This window comes from Grampus griseus (genome assembly GCF_964374135.1).
Source record: "Grampus griseus genome assembly, chromosome: 20".
NCBI lineage: Eukaryota > Metazoa > Chordata > Mammalia > Artiodactyla > Delphinidae > Grampus > Grampus griseus.
Window position 1 is genome coordinate 28,531,204 of NC_139014.1, and position 18,290 is coordinate 28,549,493.

Here is an 18,290-nt window from a genome sequence, read left to right on the forward strand (position 1 = left end):
CTCAAAAGACAGCAACAAGCCTATTGGTTAAAGTAACCACTAAAATATAACCCTAAAAAACTAAAGCATACTATTCAATTTTTACCCTACAAATAAAAATCAGCTGGCAAGTAGTTAAGTTAGCATGATTTATGGACTAAATCAGTCAACTTCTGGTGGGTTTACATAAGTGAAATCAGATCTAAATTTGTTATTTTGGAATAGGAGTAGTAGCAGCAGGAACAAACTCTAGATAGGGCTTTCATGTCTCGTTTTACCATTTTATGATTTATCTCAACCTTGTTATATCACTTGCTAATGAATTTGTTTCGATAAAATAAGTCACTGTGGGTCTGAGAATCTCATTCCTTGAAAACCACTCAATAGTTTTAACAGCAATTTACACAAAGCTAGAAAGCTTTTTTAAGGAGGTAGTAAATGGATCTAAATATCAAATATTTTTACAAAGATTATGAAACCTTTAATTCCCAAAATGAGGCATAATAGGAGTGCAGAATGACATAATTCAAAGAATAATACTATATAATCATGAAAAGATCCAGGTTTTAATCTTGAGTCTACTACCAATTTATGACTTTGGACAAATGAGTTTTCCTGAACTTTTAATATGCTCACCGAGAAAATGAAGAAGTTAAATTAAGGGTAATATAAGGTTTCTCCCAGCTCTAAACGTCTATACGTGCAGCTGAAAACAACTAAGAGTAAGGGTCCCAGAAATTCGATTTAAAGTTATTTAAAGGTTTAAACTTAATATGAATTTAAGAATTACAGTTGTTTCATAATTAGATTCATAATTCTCTCTGTAATCTTGTCTAGAGAGTCGTATATGGCAATGCATTTAAGACCTCAGACAAAAGTTACAAGAGTTCAAAAAGCCACTTCTCTGTTTCTCAGGACTTAAGCCGTCAATTAGGAATTGGCAAAAAAAAAAAAAAAAAAAAAAAAGCAATACCTTAAGAAAAAGGGGACACTGATATTGTGCTTGAGGACATGCTGACCAGAACCAGTCAGGTAACGGACCCGCTTTGGCAGTTGATACAAAGTAACCAAGGGCCAATGGTTGCTGAAGAATATTAGTTACTTCATCATGAGATTCTGTTGAAAGTAGCCGATCAGTACCCTGACCCTTAAAAAGACAAAATTAAAACTGTGTTAGTTCATTTGATATAGCTAGCACTAGCTATAAATACAGAATGGTTTACGGCAATCAGTCTCATTATTTTATTACTTCAATTTAAAATATACTGAAGGATATTTTAGAAAGTCAATTGCTATGTATCATAATTCGCATTAAATAATGAGTTTTAAGAGTTGCATGAGGAAATGAATATACCAAGTATTTAACAAGTTTGTATTATGATGTCAAGCCCGTGTTCAGTGTGTGTGTATATAAACCTTTGCATCTGACTGAAAAATACAAAATACTCAATGAACTTTCTTATTTCCTAATACGCCCTCAACTAATTCCTGACCATCACACCCCAATCCAAAAGGTGGATTAAATTTAGCTTTGTTTATCTAGCACTATCTATAAAATGCAGTTAATAGTGTTTTGGAAAGAAATATGGCAACATGAAGAGCCAACTATTAAAGTGATGCTCATATCCTTTAGATTAGTCAATGCATTCTTTGGTATTTATTTTAAGGAAACATAAAAAGAAAAAAAATGATATACATGGAAATGCTCTTTGCAATTATTACCTAAAACAGAAAAAAATAAAAGACTTAAATGTCCAACGTTTGGGGAATGATATAACAAATTATGGTAAAGCAACAATGTAACATTAAAAAGCTGCTAAGGGAACTCCCTGGCGGTCCAGTGGTTAGGACTCCATGCTTCCACTGCAGGGGTACACGTGTTTGATCCCTGGTCGGGGAACTAAGATCCTGCAAGCTGAGTGGCCAAAAATAAAAAATATAAAAAGCTGCTTACACTTTTTGAAAGCTGCAACATGTGAAAGGAAGGTAATTTGCTAAAAGCAAAAATGGTTTCTGGGAATTCCCTGGAGGTCCAGTGATTAGGACCCCACACTTCCACTGACGAGGGCGTGGGTTCAATCCTGGTCTGGGAACTAAGATCTCGCAAGCTGCACAGAGCAGCCAAAAAAAAGGTAAAACTGATTTTAGTAAAGAGGTATGATTATTGGTGCTTCTCCTTATATATTTTTTCTCTTTTTTCTGTAATCTCATTTCTTTCCAGTTAAAAAAGAAAAAGGAGGAAGGTAAGGTTGGACAAAGATGCTTTATTTTAAACTTATGTACATTACAATAATCAAATAACCACTATATATAATTTCATTCAAATAATGATGTTATTCAAATGAAGCCCAATTAGTTTTGAGTTCAAATAGAATGACAAGACAGCCTGCCTGCTTCCATAGCTGCTAAAAATAAGGGGGGGCGGGGGAGGGGCGCATGTGAGAGTCTGTTTTTTCTGTTCTTATTAGAAAATTATCTCCTTTACGTTCCTTGTCACAGCCCTGATACGAATGGCAGCTCTTAGAGTAATATACTGATTCTCAGATAATATAATCCTATATCCTGCTATGGTGAAGTAGCAGGAAAACTATAAATATAAAAGGATTAATGCCAAGTAGTCTAGAAAATACAAAGTCCGAGAAAGCAGAACCTTAGAGACTCTCTTAATAACGTACAACTCAACATACTGATGTCTCTAAGGTAGAAGTACATGAATGTACTGCTGTAATGCTCTGGCTAATTTTCAAGGAAAAAAAGTGTTCTATTTCATTGATATAATCCATTACTAAGTTAATGAATGACACTTAGATAAACTGAACTTTTATAACAAGGTTACCTTGCCAGCATCACCTCCATGGGGGTAATGAGATCCTGGAGAATGAACAGGAGATCCCGTTGGAGATGCAGGAAGGATATTAATGATATCAGGGTCAAGATCATCTCCTGTGTCTAGCAAATCAAAGATACCCATTCCATCTGCTCCATCTATATAGGAGGAAGAAAAAAATTAAATACTCCATTTTTCATATCCTATGGTCATTTACAGGAGAGAGTTAATGGACTTTAACCAAAATGAGTTAATCAACATCTACCGAATGTCTACTATGTGCCAACTATTGTGCTGGGAGCCAAATAATCAACTATGCATAAATAAGCATGTGGTAGTCTGAATAATGGCCCCCCAAAGATGTCCAAATCCTTATCCCAGGAATCTGTGAATATGTTACCATAAAGAACTTTGCAGATGTGATCAAGCTAAAGATCTTGAAATGGGGAGATTATTCTGGATTATCCAGGTGGGTCCAATGTAATCACAGGGGTCCTAGTAAGAGGGAGGCAGTACCATTAAGAGTCAGTGAAGATGTGACTATACTAAACTGCTGGCACTGAAGATGGAAAAAGGGGCCATGAGAAAGAGATGTAGGTGGTCTCTAGAAGCTGGCAAAGGCAAGCAAACAGATTCTCCCTTACGGCCTCTAGAAAGAACCAACCCTGCAGACACCTTGACTTTATAGCCCAGTAAGACTGAGTTTGGACTTCTGACTTCCAGAACTGTAAGACAGTGTGTGTTGCTTTAAGCCACGAACTATCTGGTAATTTGTTACAAATAGCAATAGGAAACTAATACAAATGCTGGAAATGAAAACATATTTAAAATGAGACCATTCTCGACTAATTCCTAAATTCTTTACTATTAAAATATTCAAGTTACTGTATAACACACTAAAAGAGGAGAATAATTAATACCCATACTTGTGATTTTAGAGAGATGCCATTTTCTAAGGTAACCACTCAGAGCAACAATGGAATATCACTTATTTTCTCTTCTACTAAAATGCAATCAATAGGTTCATCTAGAAAACTTACAAATTACTATATTATTCTGGCAAATCAAAACACAAAAGAATATAAAATGACCTGCAAAGTTCATGTACAGGTAACTCAACAGCACATACATAAACCTGTACATTGGGACTTCCCTGGTGGCGCAGTGGTTGGGAATCCGCCTGCCAGTGCAGGGGACACTGGTTCGAGCCCTGGTCCGGGAGGATCCCACATGCCATGGAGTGACTGGGCCCGTGAGCCACAGCTACTGAGCCTGTGCGTCTGGAGCCTGTGCTCTGCAACAGGAGAGGCTGTGATAGTGAGAGGCCCGCGCACCGCGATGAAGAGTGACCCCACTTGCCACAACTAGGGAAAGCCCTTGCACAGAAACGAAGACCCAACACAGCAAAAATTAATTAATTAATTAATAAACTCCTACCCCCGACATCATCTTAAAAAAAAAAAAACCTGTACAAAAATTTTATGATCCATGTTGACTTTTAAAATAAGTAAACATTTATGGGATAATTCATAGCACTAGTTCTGATATCAATAAGGTAGAAGAATGGCTGTATTAGTTTCCTGTTGCACTTCAACAAATTACCACAAACTCGCTGACGTGAAACAACATACATTATTCTCTTACAGTTCTGGGGGCGAGAAGTCCAAAATCAGTTTTATTGGGTTGAAATCAAAGTGTTAGTCATTAGGCCAAAATGAAGGTACTGGCAGGGCTATGTTCTCCCTTGAGGCTCCAGGGGAAAATCAGTTTCCGTGTCTTTTCCAGCATCTAGATCCATCTTCAAGGTCAGCGGCATAGTCATTTCTCTCTGACTTTGCTTTCCTCTGTTTCCACCACATGCCCTTCTCCTCTTTTGTGTACAGTCAAATTTCTCTCTATCTCCCTCTTATAAGGATCTGTAAGATTGCATTTTGGGCCCACCTGCATAAGCCAGGGTAATCTCTCCATCTTAGGATCCTTAATTTAATCAGATCTGCACGTCTTTTTTTTAGGTGGGGGAGAGGGAATATAAGGTAACATTCACAGGTTTCAGGAACATTCACAGGACACAGATGTTTTGGGAGGTATTATCCACCCTATAATCAGCCACAATCATCCAGATTTACTTTATATTTGCAAACCTGTACAGAACAATCCACCTACCATTGTTGGGATTGAAAGCTAAGTCCAAATTTTCAGTGGTATAAGTAGCTGAAGCTACTTGCACAGAAGCAGAAGTAGGAAACACAAGTATATGAGTACATGATGTATCCTGTGGGGTGTTAAGCTGAGACGTCTGCATGTTTAGAGTGGTGCTTCTTCCAAATACAGAACCAGTTGACACAGAATCTGGAAAGAAAATGAAAGGTATTTTTTTCTTTTAATAAATGAAAAATCGATTTTACAAAATACGTAGAAACTTAAGTGCATAAAGAATTAAATCTGATATAAACTAAAGATAGCTAACCTGGCATAATAACAAAAGAGCCTTGGGGTTCCATTGCTACCAAGCAAGCACTGAGAATGCTGGGAGAGTCTGCAGCAGATATACCACACATTCTACACATGTCTTTCAGCCTTTTACTTAGGGACTGCAAGTTTCGACGACTCAGCAAACAGCTCCAATCTGTGGGTATCAACAGTAAAAAAAAAAAAAAAAGAAAATATCTAAAGTAACAGCATTGTTAACACTGTATAGAACAAAAACTTAAAACCTAATGGTTTTAAAATTAATGTATTCTTCAAGAGTCATCATTAAGTCAAAAAACTCTTATTGCTGACTTTACTCAACATCCTTTATCCCAACTTTAATGTACATTAATATCAATTAGGACCTGCTGAACACAGGATGAGTTGCACACTAAACAGAAAGGGGGAAAAAATGGAAGATGACAAGAATAGTAGTAATAACACTGATATAAAGTTCCAATATGTCCTTTTAAAATCTGAGTTAAGCCATTTGTGGACTGGACATATGTGGTTACTCTTTAAAAAGACAACAACAACAAAAAAAAAAACACAACAAAAAACTAGATTTTTATAACCTTTGCATTTTATTCAGTACCTATTCCGAGATATGGTCAGAATAGTATATGAATTAACATAAAACAGAAATTAACCATTCTCCTGCAAAGTATGGCTTACAAACAGCAGAAGCAAGAAGAACTACAATCCTGCAGCCTGTGGATCAAAAACCACATTCACAGAAAGACAGACAAGATGAAAAGGCAGAGGGCTATGTACCAGATGAAGGAACAAGATAAAACCCCAGAAAAACAACTAAATGAAGTGGAGATAGGCAGCCTTCCAGAAAAAGAATTCAGAATCATGATAGTGAAGATGATCCAGGACCTCAGAAAAAGAATGGGGGCAAAGATCACGAAGATGCAAGAAATGTTTCACAAAGACCTAGAAGAATTAAAAGAACAAACAAACAGAGAAGAACAATAAAATAAATGAAATGAAAAGTGCACTAGAAGGAATCAATAGCAGAATAACGGAGGCAGAAGAATGGATAAGTGACCTGGAAGACAGAATGGTGGACTTCACTGCTGCAGAACAGAATAAAGAAAAAAGAATGAAAAGAAATGAAGACAGCCTAAGAGACCTCTGGGACAACATTAAATGCACCAACATTCGCTTTATAAGGGTCCCAGAAGGAGAAGAGAGAAAGGACCTGAGAAAATATCTGAAGACATTATAGTGGAAAACTTCCCTAACACGGGAAAGGAAATAGTCCAGGAAGCACAGCGAGTCCCATACAGGATAAACCCAAGGAGAAACACGCCAAGACATACAGTAATCAAACTGGCAAAAATTAAAGGCAAAGAAAAATTATTGAAAGCAGCAAGGGAAAAACGACAACATACCAGGGAACTCCCACAAGGTTAACCACTGATTTCTTAGCAGAAACTCTACAAGCCAGAAGGGAGTGGCATGATATACTTAAAGTGATGAAAGGGAAGAACCTACAACCAAGATCACTCTACCCGGCAAGGATCTCATTCAGATTCGATGGAGAAATCAAAAGCTTTACAGGCAAGCAAAAACTAAGAGAATTCAGCACCACCAAGCCAGCTCTACAACAAATGCTAAAGGAACTTAAGTGGGAAACACAAGAGAAGAAAAGGACCTACAAAAACAAACCCAAAACAATTAAGAAAATGGTCATGGGAACATACATATCGATAATTAACTTAAACGTGAATGCATTAAATGCTCCAACCAAAAGACACAGGCTTGATGAATGAATACAAAAACAAGACCCATATATATGCTGCCTACAAGAGACCCACTTCAGACCTAGGGACACATACAGACTGAAAGTGAGGGGATGGAAAAAGATATTCCATGCAAATGGAAATCAAAAGAAAGCTGGAGTAGCAATATTCATATCTGATAAAATAGACTTTAAAATAAAGAATGTGACAAGGAAGGACACTACATAATGATCAAGGGATCAATCCAAGAAGAAGATATAACAATTATAAATATACATGCACCCAACATAGGAGCACCTCGATACATAAGGCAACTACTAACAGCTATAAAAGAGAAAATCGACAGTAACACAATAACAGTGGGGGACTTTTAACACCTCACTTACACCAATGGACAGAGCATCCAAAATGAAAATAAATAAGGAAACAGAAGCTTTAAATGACACAACAGACCAGATAGATTCAATTGATATTTATAGGACATTCCATCTGAAAACAGCAGATTACACTTTCTCCTCAAGGGTGCACAGAACATTCTCCAGGATAGATCACATATTGGGTCACAAATCAAGCCTCAGTAAATTTAAGAAAATTGAAATCATAGCAAGCATCTTTTCTGACCACAATGCTATGAGATTAGAAATCAATTACAGGGACAAAAAGCCTAAAAAACACAAACACATGGAGGCTAAACAATACGTTACTAAACAACCAAGAGATCACTGAAAAAATCAAAGAGGAAATCAAAAAATACCTAGAGACAAATGACAATGAAAACACGACAATCCAAAACCTATGGGATGCAGCAAAAGCAGTTCTAAGAGGGATGTTTATGGCTATAAAGCCTACCTCAAGAAACAAGAAAAATCTCAAATAAACAATCTAACCTTACACCTAAAGGAACTAGAGAAAAAAGAACAAACAAAACCCAAAGTTAGGGACTTCCCTGGTGGCACAGAGGTTAAGAATCCACCTGCCAATGCAGGGAAGAGAGGTTCAAGCCCTGGTCCGGGAAGATCCCACATGCCACGGAGCAACTAAGTCCGTGTGCCACAACTACTGAGCCCGTGAGCCACAACTACTGAAGCCTGCATGTCTACAGCCCATGCTATGTAACATGAGAAGCCACTGCAATGAGAAGCCCTTGCACCACCACAAAGAGTAGCCCCTGCTCACTGCAACTAGAGAAAGCCCGTGCACAGCAATGAAGACCCAGTGCAGCCAAAAATAAATAAATTTATTTTAAAAAAAACAAAAAAACAAAAAAACCCAAAGTTAGCAGAGGAAAGAAATCATAAAGATCAGAGCAGAAATAAATGAAATAGAAACAAAGAAAACAATAGTAAAGATTAATAAAACTAAAAGCTGGTTCTTTGAGAAGATAAACAAAATTGATAAACCATTAGCCAGACTCATCAAGAAAAAGAAGGAAAGGACTCAAATCAATAAAATTAGAAATGAAAAAGGAGAAGCTACAACAGACACCGCAGAAATACAAAACATCCTAAGAGACTACTACAAGCAACTCTATGCCAATAAAATGGACAACTGGGAAGACATGACAACTTCTTAGAAAGATATAACTTCCCAAGACTGAACCAGGAAGAAATAGAAAATATGAACAGAACAATCACAAGTAATGAAACTGAAACTGTGATTAAAAATCTTCCAACAAACAAAGTCCAGGACCAGATGACTTCACAGGTGAAGTCTATCAAACATTTAGAGAAGAGTTAACACCCAACCTTCTCAAACTCTTCCAAAAAATTGCATTGGAAGTAACACTCCCAAACTCATTCTATGAGGCAACCATCACCCTGATACCAACAGCAGACAAAGATACTACAAAATAAGAAAATTATAGACCAATAACACTGATGAATACAGATGCAAAAATCCTCAACAAAATACTAGCAAACAGAATCTAACAACACATTAAAAGGATCATACACCATGATCAGGTGGGATTTATCTCAGGGATGCAAGGATTCTTCAATATACGCAAATCAATGTGATACACCATATTAACAAACTGAAGAATAAAAACCATATGATCATCTCAATAGATGCAGAAAAAGCTTTTGACAAAATTCAACACTCATTTATGATAAAAACTCTCCAGAAGGTGGGCATAGAGGGAATCTACCTCAACATAATAAAGGCCATATATGACAAACCCACAGCAAACATCATTCTGAATGGTGAAAAACTGAAAGCATTTCCTCTAAGATCAGGAACAAGACAAGGATTGTCCACTCTCATCACTATTATTCAACATAGTTTTGGAAGTCCTAGCCATGGCAATCAGAGAAGAAAAAGAAATAAAAGGAATACAAATTGGAAAAGAAGACGTAAAGCTGTCACTCTTTGCAGATGACATTATATTATACACAGAGAATCCTAAAAATGCCACCAGAAAACTACTAGAGCTAATCAATGAATTTGGTAAAGTTGCAGGATACAAAATTAATGCACAGAAATCTCTTGCATTCCTATACACTAATGATGAAAAATCTGAAAAGAGAAATTAAGGAAACAGTCCCATTTACCATTGCAACAAAAAGAATAAAATACTTAGGAATAAACCTACCTAGGGAGACAAAAGACCTGTATGCAGAAAACTATAAGACACTGATGAAAGAAATTAAAGATGATACCAAGAGATGGAGAGATATACCATGTTCTTGGATTAGAAGAATCAATATTGTGAAAATTACTATACTACCCAAAGCAATCTACAGATTCAGTGCAATCCCTATCAAATTACCAATGGTATTTTTTACAGAACTAGAACAAAAAAATCTTAAAATCTGTATGGAGACACAAAAGACCCCGAATAGCCAAAGCAGTCTTGAGGGAAAAAAACGGAGCTGGAGGAATCAGACTCCCTGACTTCAGACTATACTACAAAGCTACAGTAATCAAGATAATACGGTACTGGCACAAAAACAGAAATACAGAACAATAGAACAGGATAGAAAGCCCAGAGATAAAGCCATGCACCTATGGCCAACTAATCTATGACAAAGGAGGCAAGGATATACAGTGGAGAAAAGACAACCTCTTCAATAGTGGTGCTGGGAAAACTGGACAGCTACATGTAAAAGAATGAAATTAGAACACTCCCTAACACCATACACAAAAATAAACTCAAAATGGATTAGAGACCTAGATGTAAGACTGGACACTATAAAACTCTTAGAGGAAAACATAGGCAGAACACTCTTTGACATAAGTCACAGCAAGATCTTTTTTGTTCCACCTCCTAGAGTAATGGAAATAAAAACAAAAATAAACAAATGGGACCTAATGAAACTTAAAAGCTTTTGCACAGCAAAGGAAACCATAAACAAGACAAAAAGACAAGCCTCAGAATGGGAGAAAATATTTGCAAATGAATCAATGGACAAAGGATTAATCTCCAAAATATATAAACAGCTCATGCAGCTCAATATTAAAGAAACAAACAACACAATCCAAAAATGGGCAGAAGACCTACATAGACATTTCTCCAAAGACATACAGATGGCCAAGAAGCACATGAAAAGGTGCTCAACATCACTAATTATTAGAGAAATGTAAATCAAAATTACAATGAGGTATCACCTCACACCAGTTAGAATAGGCATCATCAGAAAATCTACAAACAACAAATGCCGGAGAGGGCGTGGAGAAAAGGGAACCCTCTTGCACTGTTGGTGGGAATGTAAATTGATACAGCCACTATGGAGAACAGTACGGAGGTTCCTTAAAAATCTAAAAATAGAATTAACGTATGACCCAGCAATCCCACTACTGGGCATATACCCAGAGAAAACCATAATTCAAAGACACATGCACCCCAATGTTCACTGCAGCACTATTTACAATAGCCAGGTCATGGAAGCAACCTAAATGCCCATCAACAGATGAAAGGATAAAGAAGATGTGGTACATATATATAATGGAATATTACTCAGCCATAAAAAGGAATGAAATTGGGTCATTTGGTGAGACGTGGGTGGATCTAGAGACTGTCATACAAAGTGAAGTAAGTCAGAAAGAGAAAAACAAATATCATATATTAACACATGTATGTGAAACCTAGAAAAATGGTACAGATGAACCGGTTTGCAGGGCAGAAGTTGAGACACAGATGTAGAAAACAAACGTATGGACACCAAGGAGGGAAAGCTGCAGTGGGGGGTGGGGTGGGGATGGTGGTGTGATGAATTGGGCAATTGGAATTAACATGTATACACTGATGTGTATAAAATTGATGTCTAATAAGAACCTGCTGTATAAAAAAATAAAATAAAATTCAAAAAAACACAGAAATTTAAGTATTAAATAATAAAAGCACAATTTTACCTTTTAATTCTCCATGACCAATCCTTCCTAGACGGCCAATTACAACTCTCCATGGCAATGAACTCATCTGTACAAGTCCTAAGCACCACTCCCAAAGTTTCTGTAGACCAAATCTTCTAGCAGATCCTTTTTTCCGACGAGCCCTGTTGTATGGAATAGAGTCATAAATATTTCTAAAATTCCTATGATGACATTTCGAAAGAGTTCAAATTTGTGAAAAACTGGTCCCTTCATTTTAATGCTTGATAGTTTTTACACAAGTCCTAAGCAAGAATATATATAAAATCACAGGTTTGGCATGATAGTTTGGCATGATAGTTTGTATTTTGGCATGATAGTTTGTATATTAAAATATATACTTAAAAATTGTCCAAGAACCACCAAAGTTCACCAGAAACACTGCTCTATACCAGAGATTGGCACACTTTTTCTTTAAAGGGCCAACATTTTAAGCTTTGCAGGCCATCAGGATTCTTCTGCAAGAATTCAACCTGCTGCAGCACTAAAGCAGCCATGGACAATAATTAAACAAATGAGTGTGGCCAGATTTGGCCTATGGCCTGGAGTTTGCCAACCCTTGCTTCATACTTTATTTTTTTTTTAATAAATTTATTTTTGGCTGTGTCGGGTCTTTGTTGCTGCGCACGGGCTTCCTTTAGTTGCGGCGAGTAGGGGCTACTCTTCATTGTGGCACTCAGGCTTCTCATTTTGGTGGCTTCTCTTGTTGCAGAGCACGGGCTCTAGGCACATGGGCCCAGTAGTTGTGGTTCGCAGGCTCAGTAGCTGTGGCGCACGGGCTTAGTTGCTCCGTGGCATGTGGAATCTTCCCAGACCAGGGCTCGAACCCATGTCCCCTACATTGGCAGGCGGAATTCTTAACCGTTGCGCCACCAGGGAAGTCCCTTGCTTCATACTTTAAATTGAAGAATATCCAACAAACCCCTCCCCACACTTCCCAGAACAAAACAATGCTGTTTTCTGCATGCACGTCCTTTATTAGGCAAGTACATAACATTAAGTGCTCTGTGGTTGAGCAACAGTAGCTACCATTTATTGAGTACTTCCTATGTACCAAGCAGTATGTCCAATCAATTTACATGTAATACCTCATTTCATCTTAACAACCCTATAAGGCAGATAAAATTATCCTCCTAATTTTACAGAGAAGTAAGCTACAGCTCAGTCGGATAAAGTAATTTTGTCGAGATCACACAGCCAATAAGTGGCAGGACTGGGATTTGAACCCAGATCTCTATGACTCTAGAGTTGGACCTCTTAACCGTCATCTCACTTCTACTTTCAGTAAAATGGAAATACACTATTTTTTTATTGGGAGGGTGGTATTATTCTTTCTCTATTCTCTTTCTCATCCTTCACAGATTAATGTTTCTATATTCAGCGCCACTATAACCAAATAATCACTAAGTTTTTTTGCACATAACCAATTTCTGAAATTAAAAGAACAGAACGTTTAGATAATAAAGAAGAAAATAAAGAACAGAACCAAATCTGAAAATTAAAGTTACTTCATGGATTTTTCAGGTTCTCTTAGGCAGTGTTCACTAGCCTTGAAATATGTTATTACAAGTGTCTATTAAGTGATAATTCAATGAGGCTCATCTTTTGTGACCTATTAGTTACAGTCTTCATGGATAACTGCTCATGATACCTAACTACTATCAAGAAGAATTCTAAAAAGAAGACCACCATTTTCAGAAGACACTCCAACATTTAAAGAGGAAAATTTTCAGTAAAGAAAGTTAACTCAGTTTATTAGGGACTATATCTTAGATGGTATATGAGAAAAGTAAATGTTCTAGGATGCCTTACTGGATTTTAATTTGCAGATGGCTTTCTAGTTCCATGTTCCAAAATTTGTTAGGCTAAAATCATTACCTCAAGGTTTATTACACAGAATACAGGGGCTTTAACCTCTTTTGTCTATGTAACCGAGATAATCAAAATTATTTTTGAGTCCATTAAATTATACAATGTAAATATTCACTACAAAAGAAATGAAAAGCACCCACAATCCCAAGACTTAATATTTTAATATATATACCTTCCAAACCATTTTCTATTCATTAAAAATGAAACATAATATGCATGTATGAATTTTTTTTCAAGGGATGATACAATGATACACTTAAGGAAATAAAAGTACCTATTTGGGACATCGATGTTAATGATACAAGTTTCTAAAAGTTCTCCATATAGATCTGTGCAAGATGCAAGAATCCATCTTTGATCATGTGATAAACAGTAGCCCACGAAAAGAACATTGTATTTCTGTCCAGCTTCTCCAAATGTTTCTCCTAGCTCTGTCTGTTTATCCTTCACTGGAGCCAGAATAAAAGGAGGTGTATAAAGTCGAATACACTCTGGTCTCTGTAAAGTAAAAAATTAAGTTACTACGGTACTATACAATCACAAAAAAATTTTTTATTGAAAATAAAGATAGGGACTTCTCTGGTCGCGCAGTGGTTAAGAATCCGCCTGCCAATGCAGGGGACATGGGTTTGAGCCCTGGTCCAGGAAGATCCCACATGCCACAGAGCAACTAAGCCCGTGAGCCACAACTACTGAGCCTGTGCTCTAGAGCCTGTGAGCCACAACTACTGAGCCTGCATGCCACAACTACTGAAGCCCATGGGCCTAGAGCCCGTAAGCTGCAACAAGAGGAGCCACCGCAATGAGAAGCCCACGCACTGCAACGAAGAGTAGCCCCTACTCGCCGCAACTAGGGAAAGGCCATGCGCAGCAACGAAGACCCAACACAGCCAAAAATAAATAAATTAATTAAAAAATAAAAATAAAAGAAAGATATAGTATATCTACCCATTATAAGATAACTGGAAAATGAGAGCTAATCAGAGACTTGCACTTAGTTTTGCATAAAATCATAAAATGTAGTCCTTCAATAACTTTGGTAATGGAAAACATACTTACATCAGGACTTTTAAGAGCAGTTTCCATGGCTAAACCTGGACCAAAACCAGTCAATGTTTTCACATTGGTTGATGTTGGAAGTGGTCTCCGACACTGGGTAAAGGCCGAAAAAGCCAGGGATTTTAAATGCTGGGTATAGATTTGTCTATCTTCATGCTTCACAGGTTGCAACAGGTACTGACAGGGAACAATCTAAGAATTACAGGCAAACATTACAAATGTTAGACTTTCCACAAGAGAATAAAAAGAACAGTGAGTCTAAAACTCTAAACATTTTATTAGAAAATTTAAAACAAAACATAATTAAAATGATAATCTAAAGAATGATATTTTCTTATTATATAGATTTTTAATGAATACTCAATTTTATTAATAAGCTATGTAAAAATCTTTAAACATTTCTACATAGCAGTTATACTGATCAATACTGCCACTGACTGCCATAGTCCTGTTGTAGTCTATAAAGAATAATTCAAATTCTCTGCATACAACTTAATATGGTTAATTTCTCTCTACTTCTAGTTTGTAACCTCTTATTTAGAACTCTAGTTTATATAAGTCCATTCTTTTCCTATTTAAGCTTATGAATTTAAAAATTAGTTTATAAAAGTAACATGGGAGAGATATTTAACATACTTAATGTGGTCTTTTTATTCTCTATTCTTACTGTTGTATCACTGCAAGTTTACCTTTTATAAACTAAGATTTCTATAATATTATTATTTATATAAAGTCAATATAATAGAACCTGGCCTTTAGAAAATCAATGTGGATACAGAATAGTAACTTTGAAACTTCTATCAACGTCAAGCGTTTTAAATAAATTAACTTATAACATTTATCATTCTCACCTGTACAGAAACAGTGCTCTTAACATGAGGAGGAAGAGTCTGGACCATTTCCAGAAAACATCGAAGTAACCCCAAAGTCCATACATTAGAAGAATTAGTGCTCTCATCTTTGTTTTCATATGTAAAAGGATCAATTATATAAACAACAATTGCAGGTGGATAAGTGATTGCATGTGAATCACCATCTGTGGGAATGCCCACTTTGTCCCGATCCATTGTGCTAAAATTTGAAGTAGAAATAAGACAGTTAGGGAAAAAGTTCTCCTGTACCTTCTCGGAATAGCATCAAAACAGGTTCTTAATACCCTTTTTTCTTTCTTTTTTTTTTTTGGGGGGGGGGCGTGTGGTGTTGAGAGCCTCTCTAAAAATGAGGGACAGCTTTCTCTCCAAAGAGAACCAAAAAGTTCACAATTTGATGGTGTACAAAGACCCTCGGCATTAAGAGGTCTTGCATTAAAAAGAAGAAACAGAATTCTTAAAACCACAGAGCATTAGAAATGTCAGAGAGCTTAGTGCTTAAGTGATAAAACTAAGACAAAAATAAATTAAATGAGCTGCCCAAGATCACAAGGCTGGCTAGAGGCAGAGCTAGACCAAAAAGAAACCAATTCTCCAGACTTAGTCAATGTTCTATTACATTTTTAGAATATATATATTCATTTCATACTTCATGACTTCAATGGTGATTAAGCTTCATTCTTTGATGGTGATATGATTTTTTAAAACTCCAAATCTTTTTAGATGTTCAAAATGGAAGATCTAGCTGGGTAATTAAGAGTCTGCTTTTAATCACATGTAAGTATAACTTTGGGCAAAACTGCATCCAGGTAGCTGAAAGATATAACCAAGCTTAGGCTAACTTAACCTATAAATCGAAAGGGAATGCCTTCTTCATAAAGTAATAAAGAGAGCTGTCACCATCATTGTTGTTGTTATAAATAACTTAAGTGGAAGCATTTTGTAAAGAGCATAATATGCATTATATCCTATTGCTCCCACTCTACAGATAAGAAAACATGCTCAAAAACGTTAGGTAACTTTCCTAAAGTGACATAGCCAGTAAACGACAGATTCAAATTCTGGTACAACTCTTATGCCACTGAACAGGGTCATTCAATAGTGACTTCTAAATCACTGGAGTGATTTGCATAGGCAAGTCTACTTGACAGTTACGTCACAGAACAGACTCAAACATCACAGGATAGTTAGACTAAATGGTTTTTAAGGTCTTCATTCCCACCCTGAGATTCTATGATAAAGACTTTATGAAGAGTCTTCATTATAATTTTATAGATTAAATATTCGACATTATAAAAACTAAAATTTCAAGGATAAGACCAAAGGCTCTTTATGTTATTTGGACAAGAAGAAGCATATATTTATACTTCTGCAAAGGTTGGTATATTTAAATATACCTTTCAGACACATCAGGATGTGGCTGACTCGGAATCGAAGACGACTCTCCAGAAATCCCAGCTGTTTGTAGAGCTGATGGTGGTTGCCCTCCTAGCTGGCCATTCTGAACTGTACTCGCTTGCGTAGACATGGATCCCGCAACACTACTGTTCATACTGCCAAAGGGTGGAAATGAAGGTAGTTTATTTGATGACATTCCACTATTCAAGTTGGAGGATGATGAAGATGAAGCTGAGGTTGTGGTCAAAGTTGAGTTAGCTGTGGCAACTGAAGAAGATATGGCAACACCTGAAGTCATTGTCACAGTGCTGCTTGCTGCAGATGCTAGGGTGGCAGATGGAATATTAGCATTTCCAGTACTTGTCATCTGAGGTGGAGTAATCAAAGGCTGACTTGTAGGGGCAACTAAATTTGGTTGGGAAAGTAGAGAGCTGTCCAATGGCTGGGAAGCAAGGTAAGGACCTAAAGACAATAAAAACAGGATATTTAATTCTTTATTTCACTGATTGGTTCTTTATTTAATCTACTATGTGAATAATAATTTCTAGTTTATACTCTTTTGGTCATTACCCTCCCCCTAATTTGCCTGCTAACAGTGTAGCAAACACTAGCTTTCTATTTCCCCTACAAAGTGAAAAAATTTTTTAAATGGAATTGAAAAATAAACCAGTTTATACAAAATAAAGAAATGGTTTCCATGAAATATAATAAAATTCTATTTTGAAGGCATAATTAATTAAATAAAAATAACAGTATCTAGCAAATTTTCATTAAACCATTCAACAAGTTCCTAGGTCACAAGTTGAATAGTGACTATACTGGGAACTAATTAAATATAAAATGGAGGAATGTTATGGGGTTCAAATTATAGGAATGTCTAATGAGGTTCAATGTTTTGGTTCTGTGTCTCTTTGGATTAAGTCTAAAGTTAAGTCCATTGATATTTAATTCAAGGGTGTTAAAAGCAAGTCTTCAACAGCTGTCATTTCTTAATTCCAACAAAGAACTGTCTCTCTGTGTTGTAGAGGGAACTACAAGTTGTTTTACCTCTAAACCATTAACAAATCAAAAATCTTAATTTTAATAAACTTAAATAAAAACACAAATCTTCCTACTTGATGGGATCCCTACCGTAGTTATCAACAAACTTTTTCTGTGAAGGATCAGATAGTAAATATTTTTGCCTTTCCAAGTTACACAGTCTCTGTCACAACGACTCAGCCCTGATCTTGTAGCATAAAAGAAGCCACAGACATCTGTAAATAAATGAGCATGGCTGTGTTGCATTAAAATATTATTTACAAAAAGCTGGTGGACTGGGTCATACTTTGCTAAAATGACCTTATACAATAAATACAAATTCAATACCTAGGTCATATCTGCAGACTTGTGCATAAAGCTTGAGTTTAGAAAATGCTTCACTGTTACCATCAGCTGCCTGAGAAAACCATTCTGCTACCAACTTTTCTGATAGTTTCTTTGATGCAGTAGATCCAACTCTCATGATCCCATCCGTCAATAGTCGAGAAATAGGTCTATGTTGACCCAATCGACAAGACTACAAATACAGATACAGAAATCAGAATTAGTGAGTGTGCTATAGTTTTTTAGTTCATATCATAAAATAAAGGATTTAAGCTATTTAAAAATAAGCTTTATCATTTATAACTAACATTTGCAATAATAATATCAAGGTGA

At 36.3% G+C, this 18,290-nt stretch overlaps 1 protein-coding gene across 1 annotated transcript in view; it reads right to left on the reverse strand.

Annotated features, from left to right (window-relative positions):
* Nucleotides 1-18,290, reverse strand: part of MED13 (mediator complex subunit 13) — a 94,357-nt gene that overhangs the window by 6,168 nt on the left and 69,899 nt on the right. Inside the window, exons 19-28 of the mRNA XM_082678740.1 lie at nucleotides 17,961-18,150; nucleotides 16,592-17,054; nucleotides 15,177-15,396; nucleotides 14,326-14,517; nucleotides 13,541-13,764; nucleotides 11,377-11,519; nucleotides 5,274-5,432; nucleotides 4,970-5,155; nucleotides 2,816-2,964; nucleotides 953-1,126 (exon numbers count right to left, since the gene is read on the reverse strand). Coding sequence (XP_082534866.1) covers nucleotides 953-1,126; nucleotides 2,816-2,964; nucleotides 4,970-5,155; nucleotides 5,274-5,432; nucleotides 11,377-11,519; nucleotides 13,541-13,764; nucleotides 14,326-14,517; nucleotides 15,177-15,396; nucleotides 16,592-17,054; nucleotides 17,961-18,150 — 2,100 coding nt within the window. The remainder of the gene's footprint in view (nucleotides 1-952; nucleotides 1,127-2,815; nucleotides 2,965-4,969; nucleotides 5,156-5,273; nucleotides 5,433-11,376; nucleotides 11,520-13,540; nucleotides 13,765-14,325; nucleotides 14,518-15,176; nucleotides 15,397-16,591; nucleotides 17,055-17,960; nucleotides 18,151-18,290) is intronic.